The sequence below is a fragment of the Myxocyprinus asiaticus genome, chromosome 27, assembly GCF_019703515.2.
Source record: "Myxocyprinus asiaticus isolate MX2 ecotype Aquarium Trade chromosome 27, UBuf_Myxa_2, whole genome shotgun sequence".
Classification (NCBI taxonomy): domain Eukaryota; kingdom Metazoa; phylum Chordata; class Actinopteri; order Cypriniformes; family Catostomidae; genus Myxocyprinus; species Myxocyprinus asiaticus.
The window spans coordinates 33,530,842-33,552,702 of record NC_059370.1 but is presented as its reverse complement, the minus strand read 5'-3'; the positions used below and the strand labels follow the sequence as shown (position 1 = coordinate 33,552,702).

General features: G+C 35.9%; 2 protein-coding genes across 2 annotated transcripts in view; one reads left to right on the top strand and one right to left on the bottom strand.

Moving 5' to 3' along the window:
- The window catches only part of LOC127417994 (proton-coupled amino acid transporter 1-like), a 55,685-nt gene extending 50,029 nt beyond the window's left edge, over nt 1-5,656 (top strand). The window contains exon 13 of the mRNA XM_051658298.1: nt 3,771-5,656. Within this exon, the coding sequence (XP_051514258.1) occupies nt 3,771-4,039 (269 nt within the window). The 3' untranslated portion in view covers nt 4,040-5,656. The remainder of the gene's footprint in view (nt 1-3,770) is intronic.
- Nucleotides 5,657-11,297: 5,641 nt separating this feature from the next.
- On the bottom strand, nt 11,298-18,881 carry LOC127418001 (melatonin receptor type 1A-like). Its single transcript, XM_051658310.1, has 2 exons — nt 18,211-18,881; nt 11,298-12,679 (listed from the first exon to the last, which is right to left on the bottom strand). Exons 1-2 carry the CDS (start codon nt 18,473-18,475, stop codon nt 11,910-11,912), a joined length of 1,035 nt encoding a protein of 344 aa, XP_051514270.1. The 5' UTR covers nt 18,476-18,881; the 3' UTR covers nt 11,298-11,909.
- Nucleotides 18,882-21,861: the final 2,980 nt, after the last annotated feature.

The following is a 21,861-nucleotide window of genomic DNA, read 5'->3' as shown; positions in this document are numbered from 1 at the left end:
GTGACTGGAGTAGCTCTTTAGCACCTCAGCAATAGAACAGGGCATCCGTTTACTGTCAGCACTACACGATTATTTGTAATGGGATCTACTTGAATTTGACACATGGTGTAGACAGGGTGTCAGTGGATGATTCTCACGAAACCTTGAGTCATGTTTAACCCCCAAATTATAGTCAAAAAGTAGAAACAAATGAGACGCACACCTAAAACAAAATTCCCATTAACAGGACTTTAATATTAGTAATATTTCGAGCATCCCGCTCTTCATCAGACTTAAAATGTATTCAAAGTACCGCCATCTTAAATAGTATAGGTCACATGATAAATTTTCCATCAACATACAACGAAGTATACACATGTAAACATACATGAAGATAAAATAAAATATATACATTTCCATGTCATTAAATGTATTCACAACAGTTGAAGAAATACAATATATAAATGGCGCTAATACATATTTAACAAAATCCCATACAAATTTAACATACATATAGCAATCTCAAGATGTATTATTTAAGAAATGGTCTAATATTAAAGTCTTCATTCAAACCCCTAGGACTCAATGTATTCGATGTGTAAATCCAATACAATTCTCCTGAGTTGTGCTCCAGGGTAATTTTGATTAATGTTGGTAGGCGTGCGTGAGATGACCAAAATCTTAGATCACAATATGAATAATTTTACATCACGATAACAATATATCTCACAATATACATAATCATAAAAAATGGGATTATATATTAAATAAACATATTGTAATATTGTAATTTACTATATTTTTAATAATCCAGTTAGTGAATTAAATGAAAGCTACTCTCTCTTATATACTGTACATTTTATCTTCATGTGGAACTTGACAAACATAAAGTAAAATAATAATAATAATAATTTGGTTTTAAATCAACCATACCATAATGCTATATATCACATTATGCCACATTTCAATCTGATGTTGTTGAATATTATTATTATTATTATTATTATTATTATTATTATCTTTCCTTAATAAACTCAACATCTTTTCAAAGCAATGCAACAAAGGAAATAATACATAAGTAAAAATGTATTTCTTAATATCTAACATCATTTGAACAGAATTCAATTAAGGGTGATGATGATATAGTTTAAAAACCCCACATCACACATAATTGTTGCCACATGACACATTGTTTTAGCTGTTTACCTCATCAGTGGTGGTTAGAATGTTGGGCTTTCTAGCCGTTTGTTATGTTTGACATCCTCCTTAGCACTTTAAGGGGAAAAAAAACTCAAATGGAATTCAAATTCAAATGGGTCACATAAGTTTTGTGATTTTTGAACAGGATTGAGTAGCGTGACTGATCCCGTGTTGCGCTGTCCTGTCCCTGGAGCACATACAGCCTGTTGGATTTGTGCACACTTGCATGCTCTAGAGATAGCGTGCACGACAATCACATGAAGCACAGCTGCTCGTGTCAGAAGCCCATAAAGTACGAAAGATGAATGTCATTGAATTTACTTCGGTGGCTTAAATTTTTGCTTGGGCAGCTGCCGAAAAATTGTCAGTGCCTGAAAAAACCCTGTCCATGTTTCTTCGTCTTTTTCAAATCTCATATGAAGCCTTCTCTTCTATTTCTCCGGTAGAATGTGCACCGTGAATAGAATGAGGTTCAAACATCTTGCCACGTGGTGCTGATTTTGCATAACCGTGATGAGAAAATAATCCAAAATGTATAAAGGTTGTTAAATTTCTACCGGTTTATTGGGGTATATCGCCCATATCTTTTATATCTTCTGTTGCTTGACACCTTGTTCTCTTGACACTTCTCGAATTCCTCTACAGGTCAAAGGTTGGGCTTCTCTGATACCCTTCAATACATAAATCAATTTGCCTTATAGTGCAGTTGTTAAACTTGCTGTGCATGCAAATCAAATGCTTGCTCTGCTAAGACTGCCTTATAAAAATAGCTTAAATAGAGTGGCAGACCTCATTAATCTAGAAGCCTTACAATTGGCAGGGCATTGCCATTTCTCTTTCCATGTGGAGAAATGTGCTGACTCCAGTCTTTGTGCAGGTGCCGTGAAAAGGTTAGCAGAGGTGAGTTGTGAAATGGATGAGAGAAACTTGGTCCGACCTGTGGACGTGCTTGATGTCCAATTAATGATAGAGAGGGATGGACTTGTCTGATCAAATATCATCATTCTCTGCACTCATTTCATTGGATTTCATAGTGCAGCAAAGGATCTAGTGCCAGTGGCACAGGACTAGGGATGTGGCCAGCAAAGTTTGACAGGCTGAGTCCATAGAATCCAGATTGTAGTCGTCCCTGACACAACGCTGGCCTTGATCTATGAAATATGGAAAAGGACATGGATGACAAAATACTATAAAGTAACGTGAGGATGTGGCAGTAGAGCTCCAGCTCTTGTCTAACACTATGTGAATCCGTGGTGTCTGAATAATTTGTGATTGTAAATGTGGGATAACACAGCAAGAGGGGACAAATTCATGTAGAAAAGAAAGAGGTCAGAATTTTCACTCCAGAACGATGTTGTCCAATTCGGTTCCTGAAGTACCCCTCAACACTGCACATTTTGGATGTCTCTCCTAATTAGTACACCTAATTCAGGTCATGGAGCCATTATTGAGCTGAGATTAAGGAGACATCCAAAATGCGTAGTGTTGGGGGTACTCCTGGACCAGAATTTGGACACATTGCTGTAGAGGATTTCAAACCTCCTTGGGTAATGAATGCAATGTCTTCATAATAATAATGCTGATTGGCATAAAATTATTCTACCATAATATTTAAGTACACTGCAATTTCTTGTCCTCTATTGTCATGTTTTGTAGTTTTACCATATTGGTTTGCATGTGAACGCACTCACGGTCAGGTACAAATGAGTCCCGCTCTGTGGACACAAACAATTTTGTTTATGGGAAGAGGCGAGCTTAGTAGTTCCATCAATTGATCCAGTGCATGTCCTTAATGTGAATTTACTTTGTGATACCTTTTAAACCCTTTTTCTGCTCTCAGTCCCCAAGGGGAATCTGTCACCTGTGCCTTCTTTGTAATCTGTTTGGTGTGTGCAGCTCAAATCTTCAAAGTGACCTACATCTTGGTCCTTTTAGACTATTTGTCTTCTTTGGGCTTCAAATTTGGCCACCAGACCTCTCAAAACAACATTACAAAGCAGACTGTTCCGTTCGCTCCCAAGAGAGCACGAGGCATGTTGTCCAAAAAATCAACCTTCCTTTCCCCTTCCACGTTAATTTGCCAGATTCTCTGGTGACAGATTATGGTTCAAAGAATCTTGTGTGTGAAATGAGAATAAAATGAAGAGCCGACAAGTCTTTCACAGCCCCTACAAAGCAGTAAGTGACAGGAAGTGGGTGTGTGCATGGATGTGTTCATGTGTGATGGACAGGAATTTGCAATGTGAGCTTTTGAAGATTTAAAAGCTCCGGTGTGTTCCTGCCATGCACATTGTGAAAAATAGAAGAAGATTTGGTTGGGAGCGACAGACATCAGAGGTGATTGTTTGGTGGAGAACAGTGCTTTTCCTTGCCCACTTCAATCCCCTTAGCAACAGATCAGGATTACCCATTCCCAAAGCCCTGTGCGGCATGGCCACTGTCCTTTCCCCAACATGAAACATGGTCATCAGCATTAAGCTCGTCTCTGTTTCTGGCTTTTTGCTATCTTCCTACTACCTTTTTTAACCTCTCTATCTCTGCTTTTATACTTCATGGTTAAACGTGATGTGCTTTTGCTGTTTTCTCCTCAGGTACTCTTGCCGTATTGATTCCAGAGCTTGACCTTGTGATATCTCTGGTGGGTTCGGTGAGCAGCAGCGCTCTCGCCCTCATCATCCCACCCCTGCTTCAGATTATGACCTTCCATAATGAAGACATGAAGGTTTGGGTGAAGGTCAAGGATATCGCCATCAGTCTCATTGGCTTGGTGGGCTTTGTGGCGGGGACCTACATTTCCATCCAGGAGATTCTCACTCGCAGCAGTGCCAGACACAACACTACACGCCTTCAGTTACTGTAAATGTTGACAGAGTGACAGATTAAATATAGGGTGTATAGACTCACTGAATAATTTACTCACTACACGGTCCTTTGATTTCTGCTGAATTTCACTTGAGATTCGTTTTACTGAGCATTCTTAGATTTTCATGGATTGTAATGTTATTTTGTCCTTGAGTTTTTTCAGTTTCTCAACTTTTTTGTTTTGTTTTTTAAGTGTCAAAAAACAGCTCATTTATACACAATCCTTTCGGTCAAACGTGGCCTTTTATCTAAATTTTACGATTAATCTCAACAAAACAATCTCAGCATTGTTTGTCTTAATTTCTTGTTTACATGGTCTCAATATCATGAATGTGTTCTCACCAGGCATGTGTTTGTTTACACATTTACTTGGATTTACCAGTTTGGCAAACAAGTACTGTTTAATCATTCTAATTGTTTATTCAAGTTTATATGAAAAAGAATGGACATAGACAGTATTTTTGCTTGTTATTGTTTTTTTTAGTTTTCTTAGGGCTTGTTTCCAAGGCTGAAAGCAAGTGATTTACTGTATGTCTGTGTAATACACATGCTCACCCTAGACTTGTTTTTAGATGTGGTGGAAAAAATTGAAAATTTTAACATAATACCCTCAAGATGTGCCAGTATGATCAGAATCATTAAATTAAGAGCTGTCCAAAATGAATATGCCAATGGTCTTGAAATAGTGTAATCTAAACACATTTTCTTATTATTACACCATTTGCTGTTTTAATTCTGTTTATTCATTGACACATTTTTAACTAAAGTATATCAATATTTAAATGATGTAATTTTATTTGTCTTATCACACATTAGACTTATCTTAGTCTTTGATATTCAGGTCCATCTTTGAGTCTTGTAGCAAAGAAATATGTAGATAATATGAATTTTGACCTAATTTGTCTAGTTTTTTTCTTTTTTTAAACCCATCCTGTAAAAATCTATGTATGACCTGTCCAGTTGTGCTGTACTGTATATAAAGTAATTGTCACCTCTAGTTTGAAAGTTTGCTCCAGATGTCATGAAGTTTGGCACATGAAACACTGATTAATTTGAGGCAAATCAACAGGAGCGTACATTTACTATGCGTACGTAAATTTTTTATTTGTATTTTTATTTTATAAAAGGCAACTCAATTCTGATACTGTGTTTCAACACTTTACTTGTACTTTTTTTTTTCTTCATTTATTTAATTTGTGAATTTGCTGTATATATTGATGGCAGTGCCACATTTGTAGACTAGAGATATTTTTTTTTTTTTTTTTTTAATCATTTACTGTATCACATAAAATTTCACTTAACTACAGTTGTTGTAATTGCAGTGTATTTTATTTCGTCTTTGTGGTTTCATGGATTTTGGCCTTATTGTACATACTGTATATTGTAAGTAGTTTTTCCATGCTCAACCTGTCCTAAATGAAAATGTCCCTCCAATTTTGAAGCTGTACACTATAAAGATGATATTTCAGCGTTAGATCCAAGAAGATGAAAATAATTTTTCTCATAATTGTACTGTACATATAGTAGTACTGGTTCTTTGTTTGCTGAATGTCAACAATGAAAATTTAAACCACCAGTTGACTTTTCCCATATTGTGTCTTTCTTGTAAAGCAGACTGCACACCCTAAGAGTTGTTTGTGCTTTTTGGAAGTTCCTAAGATTGCCTTGATGTTTGTAAGAGTGCTGCCACTGTGTCCCAGTTCTAAAGGTTGTTTATCCTTGGTTTTTACTCACTACATATAAGAAGTAGAGCATAACACTGCTGTTTCAATGTTATTTAATGCAGCTTTAGTAACAGTTTGCTGTTGTGCCATCTTGCTTTTAAATCTGGCTCCAGTCGCATTTGTTTTTAGAGGGTTGAGGGCAACACTTTAAGATGTGCATTTGTAACGATAGAAAGGAAAGTCACACAGAGCAGTTATCCGTGTAAAGCTTGGGTTAATTTCACACATGCAGTTATGCAACTAGTTCTCGTTGTTTGCTGTTTGGATAGGTGCCTGTCTGTGTTGTAATACAGGGAAAATGACTTTATGACACTCTTATTAAGCAGAAAAATACATCTCAGAGTTCATCCTACCATTTATCAACCTCATAACTGATAGTATAGTCTGTATTGAATGCATTTCTTATTGCAGACATAGCAGACATTATGTATACATTCATGATTTGTATGAATTATAGATTTGATTACTTTTCATTCATTTTATTTGAATTATCTTTCTTCTCATTTGACTTGCTGAAAAGAATGAACTGTGAATTTTGATGTGCTGCTGCTCGACTCTTTCAAATGCACAGGCTTTGATTAGTGGGCATGTTTCAGGCTGACATCAGCAGTGTCAAAGATTGCAATAACAGTGTTTCCACTGGAACAGATCAAAAGGAAATTGCGATGGTACACTTTAAGGGAAATATATTGTGGAGTACAGACAAGTTTTCGGCCATGTTCTATTATGGCAATCCAATTTCATTTTCTTTGTTTTAAATAATAGACTGTAGTAATAGAACCCAGTGTGTGGGTGAATCTCACAAATAAATAAGAATTATATATATATATATATATATATATATATATATATATATATATATATATATATATATAGTACTGTGCAAAACTTTTAGTCACTTAAGATGGTTATTTATATCTTCAGCTTTAGTGTGTCAATAGGAACAATACATTTTAGACTCCCAAACATTACTTTTGCAAATAGAAAAGATTAGAATAGAAGAACAGGGCACTCTGCAAGAGATGGCATTGCCCCCACAGAGTCCCCAACTGAACATCGTGTCACTCTGAGATTACATAAAGAGATTGAAGCAACTGAGATAGAAGAACTGTGGCGAATTCTCCAAGAAGCTTGGAACATCCTACCTGCCAACAACCAAGAAAAACTGTGTCCAGGTGTACCTAGGAGAATTGGGGCTGTTTTAAAGGCAAAGGTGGTCACACCAAATATTGATTTAGCTTTTTATGTTTACTGGACTTTGTATGATGTTAATTGATAAATGAAAACTATTTATGACATTATTTTTGAAGACATCCTGCACTATGCAACATTGTTCACAAGCGCCTAAAACTTTTGCACAGTACTATATATATATATATATATATATATATATATATATATATATATATATATATATATATACACACACACACACACACACACACACACACACTGCTGGCCAAAAGTTTGGAATAATGTACAGGTTTTGATCTTATGGAAAGAAATTGGTACTTTTATTCACCAAAGTGGCATTCAACTGATCACAATGTATACTCAGGACATTAATAACGTGAAAAATTACTATTACAAAAAAAAAATCTTAAACTACTTCAAAGAGTTCTCATCAAAAAAACCTCCATGTGCAGCAATGACAGCTTTGCAGATCCTTGGCATTCTAGCTGTCAGATTGTCCAGATACTCAGTTGACATTTCACCCCACGCTTCCTGTAGCACTTGCCATAGATGTGGCTGTCTTGTCGGACACTTCTCACGCGCCTTACAGTCTAGCTGATCCCACAAAAGCTCAATGGGGTTAAGATCCATAACACTCTTTTACTAATTATCTGTTATCCAATGTCGGTGTTTCTTTGCCCACTCTAACCTTTTGCAATTCTTCCCATAAGGCCTGCACCCCTGAGTCTTCTCTTTACTGTTGTACATGAAACTGGTGTTGAGTGGGTAGAATTCAATGAAGCTGTCAGCTGAGGACATGCGAGGCATCTATTTCTCAAACTAGAGACTCTGATGTACTTATCCTCTTGTTTAGTTGTACATCTGGCCTTCCACATCTCTTTCTGTCCTTGTTAGAGCCAGTTGTCATTTGTCTTTGAAGACTGTTGTGTACACCTTTGTATGAAATCTTTAGGTTTTTTTTTTTTTTGGCAATTTCATGCATTGTATATTCTTCATTCCTAAAAACAGTGATTGGCTGATGAGTTTCTAGTGAAAGCTGTTTCTTTTTTAAGCCATTTTTGACCTAATATTGACCTTAAGACATGCCAGTCTATTGTATACTGTGGCAACACAAAAACAAACACAAAGACAATGTTAAGCTTCATTTAATGAACCAAATAGCTTTCAACTGTGTTTGATATAATAGCAAGTGATTTTCTAGTACCAAATTAGCAATTTAGCATGATTACTCAAGGATAAGGTGTTGGAGTAATGGCTGCTGGAAATGGGGCCTGTCTAGATTTGATCAAAAATGACTTTTTTCGAATTGTGATGGTGCTGTTTTTTACATCAGTAATGTCCTGACTATACTTTGTGATCAGTTGAATGCCACTTTGGTGAATTAAAGTTCCAATTTCCTTCTGAAACAGCAAAATCTGTACATTATTCCAAACTTTTGGCCACCAGTGTAAATTATACTTTACATTTAACTCCAATTAAGGAAAAGTTGGGACAATATATGCTAATAAAAACAAAAAGGAGTGTAAATACTCCTAACTTTTTTTGGATTGTGTTGCAATCATCTGATTTGAAATGAGTATATATTTAAAAAAAAAAACAAAAAAAAATTCAAGGTAAAACATCAAAATAATGTGTTGCTTTCACTATAGCACAGGGTGAATAGAATTTACAAATCACTTCGTTTTTCTTAGCAATTTCCATACTGTCCTAACTTTCTTGGAATTGGGGTTGTAAAAAGAATATTATCACAAAGTTATTCTTAGTACTGTGACATTGGAAAGTCTCATAGTAAGGACAATAAAAATCTTAAAGATCTTAAATCTTAAAAGTCTTAAAAATAGGCTTAATTTTCTTTAAAAAATAAATAAAAATAAAATAAAATAAAAGGCAAAATTGAATACTTATGTTATATGTTGACATATGACCCGAACATTACTTGACAGCTTTGAGAGTTGAGAGATTATTATTAGTATTATATTGAAAATTATGAGATTCATCCACCGACCAGTTTATACCAGCAATAACTGATCTTCTGCATCCGAGAAGAGGTAAAACTTACCGACAGACTTTTTTAGCAGAAAATCTTCAAAAGTGTCATTCTTTTGCTATGTTTAAGGCTTACAGTGAGCCTCAGAATTTGTGCGGTATATCCTTATTTTGCTCTCAAACCCTAAGGCATAAATCTGCCATCTACAAGCTATGTCCTCGCTGACTCACAAAGCTCCCTGTCAGAGATCTACTTTTTCTTCTGCTAAACCTGCTCTAAATGGATAATGATGACCAGCAGCACATCATCAAGAAAACTGCCCCAAGCAAGTGTTGGTTTCTTAGTAATGTGTGTTGACTGGTGAGCATTTATTGTCGTTTTTTTTTTAAACATTTGAGGTGCTGAAAACAACATAGGTCTTGTCGAACATGTACTTCTGGTGTTCATCTTTGAAAACCACACATCATACATTTTTTATACTTATAATAAAAACAACTTCTTCAGTGGAGTGAATATTTCACACATTTCTTTCCATGTTGCACAGTTAAAAGCAGTGATAACATTTTAGTTGGACTTACAATATTTCTAAAACATCGTACTGAGAAGGAACACAGTACTCAATTTCCCAGTGCAGTCATAGGAATATATACATATAAAAATAAGATTGTTTAATAAATATTTGATCATTTGAGAAAATGTGCAGAGTGGAGACTTCAAATAACAGCAAAACACTTCTTGATTCCCAACTACTTTTACACACAAAAACACACAAAAAAATTGTATGATGCATGTAAGCAGAGCTTTCCATTGCAGCGCAATAACAATATACAGGAAATCTCTTGTGCATTTTTGCAACATTTATGTCGATCAATCAAGTGGATTGATAAACTGGTTTAACTCTTATACAATCCATAGAAAGAATTCTGTGGCCAGAAGACAGGCTTTGACATGAATTTAATTTTCATCAGTCTTAAAATATATTTTGTGTAACTGTTTTTTCTCAAAATAATTTAGACTAAATCGTACATTCTTTTAAAGAATTGAGGTAATACAGTAAATACATTTCTTTAACAAAAATAAGATTAGAAATCTTTCAAAATCTCAATATATTCTCAATAATATATTATGAATTGAATTAACAGTATGTGCTAGTTATAGATTAAATGAGATGTTACTCACAACCTAAATATCCTCTCAAGTGTCTCTTAAGGACAGATTTGATGTGCTCCTTTAAGAATGCTTCCTGTAAAATATCCAATAATTGTTTTGAAAAACCTTTCTTAATAAAATATTTCACAAGTAAATGTCACCATGGTCAGGAAAATAATCCTGAAAATGAAAATTACATTGGTTCCAAAACAGTATTTTTGTTTCATATTTAAACACTACATTTTTAGTCATTTCAGCACAAAATCAAGCACATTTTAAAGGCATGTTTCAGGTTCAATAAATGTTAGGCTAAATTGACAGTATTTGTGGCATAATGTTGTTTACCACAAAAATTCATTTTCTTTAAAAAAAGAAATCGAGGGTACTGTGAGGTACTTACAATGAAAGTGAACGGGGCCAATCTGTCAACATTAAAATACAAGTTTCAAAAGTATAGCCACGAGACAAAAACTATATGCATGTTAACATGATTTTAGTGTGATACAATTGCTTACTAACCTTTTCTCAGTAAAGTTACATCCAATTTTATTAACTCGGTTGCTAAGACGACGTAACGTCGGTGACAAATAACTATACATTTATCCACCTAGAACAGTAGTCCGCTGCAAAAATGGCAATTTAAACAGCTTTGCAGCTCAAATACACAAGTTTTAACAGAATGAAAGGGAAAGTTCACCAAAAATTTAAATTCTCTCATCATTTTCTGACCCGCATTCCATCCCAGATGTGTATGACTTTATATGAATATGTATGAATATTTTTAGAAGAATATTGTAGGTCCAAGTGAATGGTGACCAGAACTTTGAAGCTCCAAAAATCACATAAAGGCCACATAAAAGAAGTCCATAAGACTCCAGTGGTTAAATCCATATCTTCAGAAGCTATATTATATGAGTGGGTGAGAAACAGATCAATATTTAAGTACTTTTTTTTAAACTTTTACTTTTATCACTTTCACATTCTTTTACATTTTGAAAGTGAAAGTGGAAATTTATGGTAAAAAAAGGACTTAAAAATGTGTCTGTTTCTCACCACCACCTATCATCTGAACACATGGATTTAACCACTGGAGTCTTATTGATTACTTTTATGCTGCATTTATGGAATTTTTGGAGGTTCAAAGGTCTTCACTTGCATTGTCAGGACCAACAGAGCAGAGATATTGTGCAGAAGAAATAAAGTCATACACATCTGGGATGGCATGAGGGTGAAGAAATTATGAGAATTTTCATTTTTGGGTGAACTATCCCTTTTAATGTGAGTGCTTTTCTAAATAATACGTTTCACATTTCTGCCTTTAAACCCTCCAAAAATTGGTCCCATTCAATTCCATCGTAAGTGCCTCACAATAACCTCAACTTTTGTGTTTTTTAAAGAAAAGGAAGAGTTTAAATACATTTTTGATAATCAACATTATGCCACAAATGCTATCGATTGAGCTTAACTTGTATTGAACCTGGAATATTCCTTTTAGTTATTTAAATAGTAATTCACATTCTTTATCAGGAGGTTTGCTTTGCTTTGGATACTTGTACATAGCTTGTATAAAATCTTTTTAATGTGTAAAATATATTGTAAATAAAGACCTTAGATTCATATATCATTCTGTTATTGTAAGCACGTACATTTAGTGACAACTCAAAATATGTCCATATTTGTTATGACAAAATGTAATAATAATTTAAAAAAAAAATATGACAATATATGCACCAATACTCCCCAATGTAAGTGTGACTCTTTAACAGCTTTTGTACCTTAGGAAAGACACAGTGCTAGTCTCCTTGTGAAAACTTTCAACAGTGAAGCTTCAAAATTGCCAGTACAATCCTTTTATACTCTTTTCGAAAGTTATGGTTTAGCACTCCATATATAACTCCATTTAGGCAGCTGTTGAAGTATGCCATGAAGTAACTGGCTGTGAAGAGCCACTCTGGTATGGCTTGGCCCAGTCTAGGGTGGATCGCCACCGACAAGCCAATTAAGTTTAGAGGAGCCCAGCAGACGGCAAACAACACGAACACCACAAACATGGTAAGAAAGTTCCGAAAGTCGTGAGGCTTGATCTTGGGCCGACTGTCAGGCTTGACCCGTCTGCGGACCTGTATGACAAGGATCCAGATGCGCAGGTAGCAGTATGCGACGATACAGATGGGCAGGATGAAGTGTACCACCACCACAGTGATGGTGTAGAGCGAGCTTACCGATTGGGCGAATGTGCATGAATATACCCGTGGGTCATACTGCAAAGACTCCACAAACCAATTTGGGACGATGGCCAGGATAGTCAGCGCCCAGACCAGGATGACGTAGCATACTGTATTCTTGTTGGAAAAGAGCTTATCGTACTTAAGGCTGTGGCAGATGTAACAGTAGCGGTTGATGGCGATACTTGTGATGTTGAAAATAGAGCCAATAACACTGAGACCCATTAGGAAGCCACTGATTTGGCAGTGAATGTCACCGGCAATCCAGCGGTCATGGAAGATAGCAGTTAGCACTAGTGGATATGGGTAGATGGCTACTACCAGATCTGCTATTGCCAAACTCACCACAAAAGCATTACCTATTAGGAGGAGGGGGAAAAAATAAACACTGTTAATAGATATTTCATGTTTTCGTTAGGATAGGATACTAATTGAGTTTACAATTTGCTAGAATTATCACAAATAATGCCAAAAACAGTCTATGTAAGTACTCAAATGTAGATGTGAATGCTTGGCCAACACGTTGAAAGTGCACACCCCCATTGTACATGCTTAAAAATCCCATGAAACTGCTTGACGACTGCAGTTTTATTTCCTGTGTTGGCAACTGCCTTACATATTTTAGGACATTTGAGTGGGACTTTTCAACACACTTCCTTTTTTTTTTGATAGCCAAAAGGCTATTGATTTGCTACATGCTAGTCGGTTACTGGTGGTACAGCGCAATCTCATGAAAGTTGTATTAGATGGTGAAATCGATTGACTTTTAGACCAACAAATCACATACACTTCCCTCATCTCGTTGTAAATGCCAATATTTCCTGCTTTCCGTGGTACACAAAATGTATTTCAAAGCAAACCTAAACTTAACAAAAAGTCTAACAGACCCTAAACATAACCATGATATTAATGTAAAAAGCCCTGTTTTTTACCACGTAAGAAAGAGAAACATCTGGGTTGCGAACACGTGTTCATGAGATTTTTCCTAATTTGAAACCTTAACACAAACCCCATACCTAAACCTAACCATAAAGTCGAGCCCCTTACCATGGTTTTAACTGTAAAATACATTTTGTGTACCACAGAAGAAAGGAAATATGAGGGTTTGTAATGAGACAAGGGAAGATTATGTGATATTGTACGATTTTGCACTATCATAAATTTGTGTTCGGAGGAGGAACATTCTCATTCTAGAGAGTATTTGATGTGTAAAATCTATGAAGAGCAACATGAGTCATCATAATTATCATCATAAAGTAAATTTCAGCAGATTTTATGTGTATATCAGCTAAAAGTGAATTGTGTCAACCTTTAGGAGTATACTAAACACGACTGGACCTGAAGCCAAGATTAGAATTTTGATTTCATTAAGTCTTTAACATGTGTTCTTTTGGGGTCATATGTGTTGATGTCACAAATATAATTGTCCACTTTGGACCTTTAAAATAGTAAAGGCGCTGAATGCAACACTTTTCTGAATAAAGGCTTTAAATTTAAATGTTTATAATTTTTGGTTTTAAAAGACATGTTTTTCTTTTAAGTTCACACAGTACAACACTACCACTGTGTCTGTACAAAATTCAGAATGAATTAAAAATACAAAGAAAAACTTTAATTGATTTTAAATTATTACCCAATAATATTTGCATTAAAAATATATGACACTGTCCTTACCACAACCTAAAAACTCAATGGAAGCCACAAGTCTGTAGGGAAATTTGGTTATGTAAATGTACACGGTATGGATTAAAGTGTCTGTGTACCTACATCATTATGTAGGAACAGTATGTGTGTTAGGAGTTAAATTAAATTGTCCGCATGTCTACATCATTATGAAAGGAATTTACAACGGAATTAGTCGCGTTCGACAACTATTATAAGAAAGATAAATGACAAATAATTCGATTATTTGTCTGAATAAAATTCTCCACCATTAAAATCGTAGTACAACAGCTTGTTGTATCCACTCACAACGTCTATTGTAAGGAATTAGATTTAATAAGGGAATTAGGATTAATTCACTTATTGGAGTAATATTATTCTCATGGCTTATTGAAAATATCACAAATATTTTAGATATGAGCTTTGAAGCAAGATCTTTTAAAATCAAGTGACAAGATTATTTATCAAAATATACCACAGTCAAATTAACTTTGAATACAAACAAGACTTTATTGCTAATCTAAACATAAAAACTGATCTAACACATACAAACATGAAACAGGTTGGTGAGTAAAGTGAACAGAGTGACTTGAATAGAAATTATCTATACAGAGAAAATGAACTTCTGTTCAATGGTGAATAGTTTGCACCATTGGAAATCACTGTCGGTCTGTACAACATTTCAATCATAAAATAGTGGGGAAATATTGCATGTTTAGCTGTACAGTACACTGACATTTTACATGACACTAACACTCTTAACCTGAACTGCCGACACTGATGTGTGCGTGCTGCGTGGCGCTGGAATAATCCACGAGGTTCCCGCTCAACTTCTTAAACTTGAGTCCCGCCATCATCAATTTGATTGGCTATAGCAAATGACATTGACGGGCAGAGTTAACTACTACTCACGCTAAAAATGTACGTTTTTTTAACCATTATGTTATTCCTGCAACAACTTCATGACAATTAGACAGTGGTGCATACTGGACTGCATCAGAACAGCAACAAGGATATCAGTTATTGGCGGGGACAATCTGGCCATATCTGATTATTTGAGGGGACTTGTCCCCCTCAATGTATATTCTGGTTACGGCCCTGGCTATTACCATCTCTTATTGCCTTCTGTGGTGCCTTTGATATTAATAGCCATGTTATCTTTATAAGTGTAGATTATCATTCTCTACTTTTTGCATAAATGCCAGAGAAAAAACCCAATCTGTGCGTGATAAGCCCAAAACAAATAAATGTGCTTGATGAGTCACAAACAGCTCTCATGTGCTTTAAATATGAATACTGATTTATGTGTAGACAAATCCAGGGAGTTCAAAACACTGACCTATATGGTATAATTGGATTGTGTATTTTCTAAGCAATTACTTCATATTTCATTCAAATTTTCTCATATGTAGCTCATAAAGAAGATGCTCTATTACATTATCAAGATGGTACACATAATAACACCAAAAATGTGCTTTTCACAAGATCATTTTTTAAAGCAAGGATTTGCTTGTGCCAAGTACATTGATAGGCTTATAAAGTCATGACAAAACAATTAAATCATGCCTATGTCTGTGGAGCACTCTGAAGTCATTTATCACTTCTGTGATACTGTATCTCCAAGTGAGGACAGCTGACTTTTATCACACTAATACAGTTGACAGATTCACACTAATACAGTTGTTCTCTTTATCTTTTTAAAATGACTGTTTTGAATTTCATTATGTATTCAAATGCACTTTTCGACACTCCAGGTCACTGACGTGCACAGAATGGGGGTAGCAGTGGTGAAAGCCCCTGCCCCTTTCGTTCATAAATCTAAAGGTGGCCTGTTGGTCATCCAGAAAAAGGGAAGACATTTTAATAATTAAATTAAAATAGTTAAATAAAACAAAATTAAAATCTCATCATAATCTCACAATAACAGTAATAATGTGTTATATGAGATTTCTTTGTAAATCGTGGGCGTATTAAAGAAAATAAGGCAGAGGTGCCTTTAAGAGCGCGCCCTACAGCAGATCGGGGGTGGATTCCAATCGCAAGTGACCCTCCCTGCGCCATATACTCACTCCGAACTGCAGAGCCCTTGAAGTGAGTACTCTGAAGAAAACATGGCATTACTGTATGAATGTACCCTTCGCTAACAGTTTTGTGGAAGGGCCAAAGAAAAGATTTGTTTTCTCACTTTCGTTTTGAACAAGCTTTCGTGTGGCATCCCCTCCCGCAGGAGTGCCCTTCCAGGAAACAAAAAAATTCAGTTTTGAATTCGCCCCTGAACATCGAAGTGCCGTTACCTCAGACGAGTAACAGGTTAGATAAAAAGTCCACTCCATGTATTGTGATGTAAGGTCATCAAAAGAATAATACTCGATTGCTACCGCATTTCTGACATCACATACCACTAGTGTAGACAGATTTATTAATTATAATGGGAGCGGTCGTGGTGCTTTCAGTGAGATAAATTCAATTAGTCTTTTATAGAATATTGACATAAACTGAAGGAGCTGTCAGGTTCAGCCAAAGCCAGTCTGGTATTGTTGAAACTAATAAGCCATTAGATTAATCACTTTCAGAAAAATACCATTAGGCTACCTGTAACGAAGCAGGCAAGGAATGAGGATCTAAATGCAGCGTTTTTAATAAAACAAAGATAAACAAGGTAACTCAGAACATAACGAAACAAAACAAAGAGGACAAAGCACAGAGCACAGCGTAATACATGTGAAGACTGACAAAGAAACCAGGGGAAAACAAGGGAACGAGGAACACCTGGGGAAACAATCAGGGGAAAACCAATCATGAAAAGAAACTACAAAGGACTACAAAACTAACAGGAAACAGGAACAGGGGAACTAAACAAGAATTTCAACATAAAAGTCTAAACAAAAACAGGGAATACGTGACAGAGCCCCCCCCCCCCCCCTTTAAGAAGCGGATTCAGATGCTCCACAATGATAAACTGTCCATGGTGTGTGGGGGGAAGGGGGAAACAGGCAGTTCAAGGGGGCACAAGGGGCAAGGGGAGCAGAGGAACAAGGCAAAGTCAGGAAGGCTTGAGACGAATGTCTTTGAAGTAAAGATTTGCAAGCACAACACTGTGCTGGATTTTTCTTTTTTTCGTTTCTTTTTTTTTTACATTATTATTATATGGTAACAGTAAAAGTAGATTTTTACTAATTTGTTCTTCATATAAACTCATAGAATGCACACTGCCTCAAATGACCCATGTATATGACCCATGTCAGCTTCAATGTCTCAAAAATGAAGGTCAAGAATATTGATAAATTAATTTTCTGTAAATTAACTTGCTGGGTATTAATAAATATGATATTGATTGAATGTATTGGAAATTGTACATTGGGAGTGGGACACAAATTGAATTTTCATTTAGCATCACTCAGACTAAAACTGCAAGGCCTGCGGTGGAATAAATCATGACAATTAAAATAAATTTGATCCAGTTTCATTCTTTGTGATGGATCTGCCCCACTCAGCAGCAAGTGACAAGAGATGAGTGCAGCTTCAACTATAAGTGTTTCCATATGAAGCTCATAAATAGAGCTATCTAGAGTCTTAGATAGCACATTTGTCACCAACATTTTTTTATTGTATGTTATCCCTATAGTAATATTTTTGTATTATAAAAGGGGTAGTTCACTCAAAAACAAAAATGCTTTAAAATGCGTCAAAAGTTTATGAACCTTCACTGTCTCTCTTATTTATTTATTTATTTATTTTAAGAGGTGCATTTGAAAGACAGTTTGTTTAGCAATGTATAATTTAGGGAGTATAATCAACAAAATTACATAGGAATTCTATAGTTCTTTTTTTATAACAAACTACACTTGTTATGGTCAATCATTAGTTGGTCAGACAAAATGCACCTTAAAACCACTCAAAGCTTAAATCTCCAAAGGAAAAGGTATGACTGGGTTCTGTGCCCATGAGATAAACCCAATGGCCGGTAGGTGATTGAAATGTGCAACTCAAGCCACAGACAATGTTAACATGGATGCATGTAGAGGCATTCATACAGCATGCTTTGGTCTTTTTAAAATGACACCTTATTTGATCTTGTAGCAGCTGATGGGCTGCAAATTGTTTATGAGTCCTTGAATGGATGAGGCTCAAATCTAAAATAATGAGATACATCAGAAGACATTGGAAATAAAATATACAAATGGATATGTAATAATCGGCATGGTGGTATGAAGATGAAGACATTTACCTGCCTTCCTGAGTTTTTTGTTTCTGAAGACTGAAACAATGACCAACAGGTTGCCCAGTACGTCTACTATTATAGTAGTGATCAGGACGCTGGAGAGTAGAGTGACCACCCAGGGAAAAGAGAGAAACTTGCTGTCCCGATTTCCGGTAGAAATGTTCCGCAAAGGGGCGTCCGTTCCCTCCACCATCCTCAATTGATCATCATGGGACAGCGGTGAGGGGTACAGTCCTCCGTACCACGGGTATCTTTCGTGTAGCTCGTACATTCAGACACCGGACAGCTGCCGCTTGAGTTCCACACTGATGCGCGCCATAGAAAACACGCGACATTTAAATGTCGAATTATTTCACGAGACGATATAAACAGAACGCATATGTCTCGAGACGCCTGTTTAAAGATGACGTTCTTTTTTGTCTTTTTTCTTTTTATTTTTACCTGACACGAATTCTATAAAAGGTAGCACTGAAAAGTCAGCTGGACGCGCCGTAACGGTTAAAGACGTCAGCCTTTTTACATTTTGTGGACGGGACGGACACAAAAACGCGTTTGGTGTGAACGGCCATTTTCCATACTTTTTGCTCGTTGAAAATTGTAAGAATATAGTCCAGTTCAGTCATAACGTGGAGATTTGTCCGCTCGTAGCTACTACAAAAATAAACATTTCAATATTTCAAAACGAAATTGGGTTTAAGTTTTAAATAAATAATAATAATAATAATAATAATAATATATATATATATATATTAATAATAATAATATATATATATATATTTAAAAATTTCGGCGTCCAATCCAGTGGCTCTTTGGTCAAGTCAAGTCAAGTCAAGTCAAGAGGACGAGACGCATCTGTCAAGACCCCCATTCATAAATCTGATTCATCTGCACATAAAATACAGTAGTCTTGTTCATTCATGGCTTCACCGTGCACCATTTATACACAAAGCCGCCGGGAAATAAATAAAGGAAACTCCCAAAGTTCAAAATTCCCTCAGTATCATCGCCAAACGCAACTGGCGATCCAAAGATATCCGTTGTCCGGAACTGTCTCATTTATATCCGCATGGACTCTTGACTTGTTGCGTTAATGCGTTCGCGTGAAGCTGAATATTGATGCTGAAGGTGTGCGCGCTGATCATGTGGGGGCACCTGATGACTCCAGCCTAGCACGCGCAGCTGAGAGCATGCTGTCATGTCCCAGTCAGCAGGTGTGCACTAGACTCGAGCACACTAAATCAGCTCTGCACAAGTGCACATACTAAAAACAGTAGCTAACTGAAAACCCAGCAGGGTACATTACAATGTGATGCCAGAATGAAAATATTATGCAAAGTCAGTTGTATTGGGTTGCATATTGAACAATAAACTGGTTTATTGATAAGTTCATAATGGAAAACCTGCGTCAAGGCATGAGCATGTGTGCTCATTGACTGCTTACTGTACAGTGATTTCATGTTGAAGAGACAATACCTTACTTTTTCAGAAATATCGTAATTGCATGATTAACTACTTGTAGGAACTAAGTTGTTTATGAGTGCAAGACATTTTCATGATTAATGTCATGGAAATTACATCCATTACATTTCTGATGTTTTACTGCACAGTGGGGTGCCATGTATTATTGATGTACTGAACATCATCTATGATGTGCCAAATAGACAGATGTGTCATATCTGAGGGATAAGGGAAATTCCCTAGTGTACAGTTTTCCATATTTGTTTTCACACGTGATTTGTGGGTGTATGATGTTCACTGTATATATTGTTTTCCACAGCCAATGACTTCTCATCTCCCCTCTTTTCAAAAAGCACTATAAATACAGTAATCTGAATACACAAACCACTGATGCCCTCCATTTGTTGACCCAGAAACAGCTGAGGGTCACTTTAATAACCAGTCTTTCTTGTTTGCAGCGCATAGATGAATGCAAAACAGTGCACAGTGCATAACAGCCCAAGTGTTTAACAATCCAGATGTGAGAGAAGACCCACAAGACTGTTTATCATGCTGCATGAGAGTGTCACATGGAGATTAAGGGAGTGTCCACTTGTATCCCTTAAAATTATGGCTCTGCTCTCCCACTATGCTCAAGTATGTATTAGGGGAGTGGTGTTTTTTCAAATGGAACTTGACTGACAGCAGAATAATGCTCAGTGACTGTGCTGATTACAGATGTTTGGGTCACAGCCGAGTGTTCAGAAGGTTTATGTGAGGTGACCCTATTATGCTGATGAATTGGCCCTCTGGTGAGCTTTTGCAGTGAATCATATGAGATCTCTTGCTCAATTTTGCACTTTAATTTGAGAGAACAGTCAAAGGAGCAGCTGCATTGTCAGCAATACTCATTTCACAGCATCTAACCTTGGATATTATTATTGCAGAATGATATCTTAAGCTCTGTTTAACTGTGTAAATAGTCAACTGTCAGTGCACACACTATCAGTCAAAAGTTTGGACACACTTGACTGATTTTATGTTTCTCCTCATCCTAAAACATTTGGATTCATGCCTTAATTTTGTTTTATAGATAAATATAAATTGTGCCTACATATACAACTCTTATTTTTATTTAAAATAAATATTTATTTTATTTTATTAGATGGACTAGATAGTAAAGGAAAAGCAGCCAACAAGAAGACAATTGACAGAATTGATGTTTTTCATGATCCTAAAATATTGTGATTCAAAGTCTTATGCTTAAATGCCTTAAATAAGTTTTATTGATAAATATAAATTGTGCCTACATATGAATTTCTTTGAACTAAAAACTAAGTTTAATTTAAAAGCAGCCAGCAAATGGTCAGCATACATGGGAACTCCTTCAATACTGTAAAGCATCCCAGGTGGATACCTCATGAAGTTGGTTGGAAGAATGTCCAGAGTTTGAAAACCTGTAAAATTAAGAAGAAACCTAGAGAAAATTAAAACTCTGATGGATAAATTACAAAAAATAATGGATCACATTCATTTCCAATACCATGTAAAACATGAAAATGTGTAGTTGTGCCTTTAGGCCACATCCACACTTCGTTTGAAAACTCAGTTTCTAAAATATGTAGAAATGGAGAGCATTTTCGAAATGCTCTGTTTTCGGTAGAGGAAAATGCCGTTCCTGTGTGGGTGAGAGGTGCAAACGTATAGCAAAATCTATGCATTTTCAAACTAAACGTATTGCACATGCACCCCATGAAGACTGTTCATGATGATCAAGGGCAGTCAAGCGCCAAAAAAGCTTCATATAAGCATCATAAAAGTACTCTTTATGTCTCATGCACTATATTCCAAGTATTTTGAAACCATATGTTAGCTTTGTGTGAGGAACAGGCTAAAATTTAAGTCATTATTCATGAAAATCTTACCTTGAAAGACTTGCTTGGCAGCTTGTCACCATTCACTTTCATTGTATGGAAAAGCAGCAGCAGTTTGGACATCCTCCTTTTGTGTCCTTTTGTATTCCATATTATTTTAATTATTATTATTTATTTATTTTTATTTTTATTTTTATTTTTTGGCTTGAAGAAAACATTAATTTAGATGTTAACACATGAAGCACATTTTAACTTACATGGTGGGCCCTAAAAACAGTGTCAGCCAGGGTGACGCAAAGCCAAGGCTATACCTTACATAATCCAAATACAACAGAGGGTGCATTCT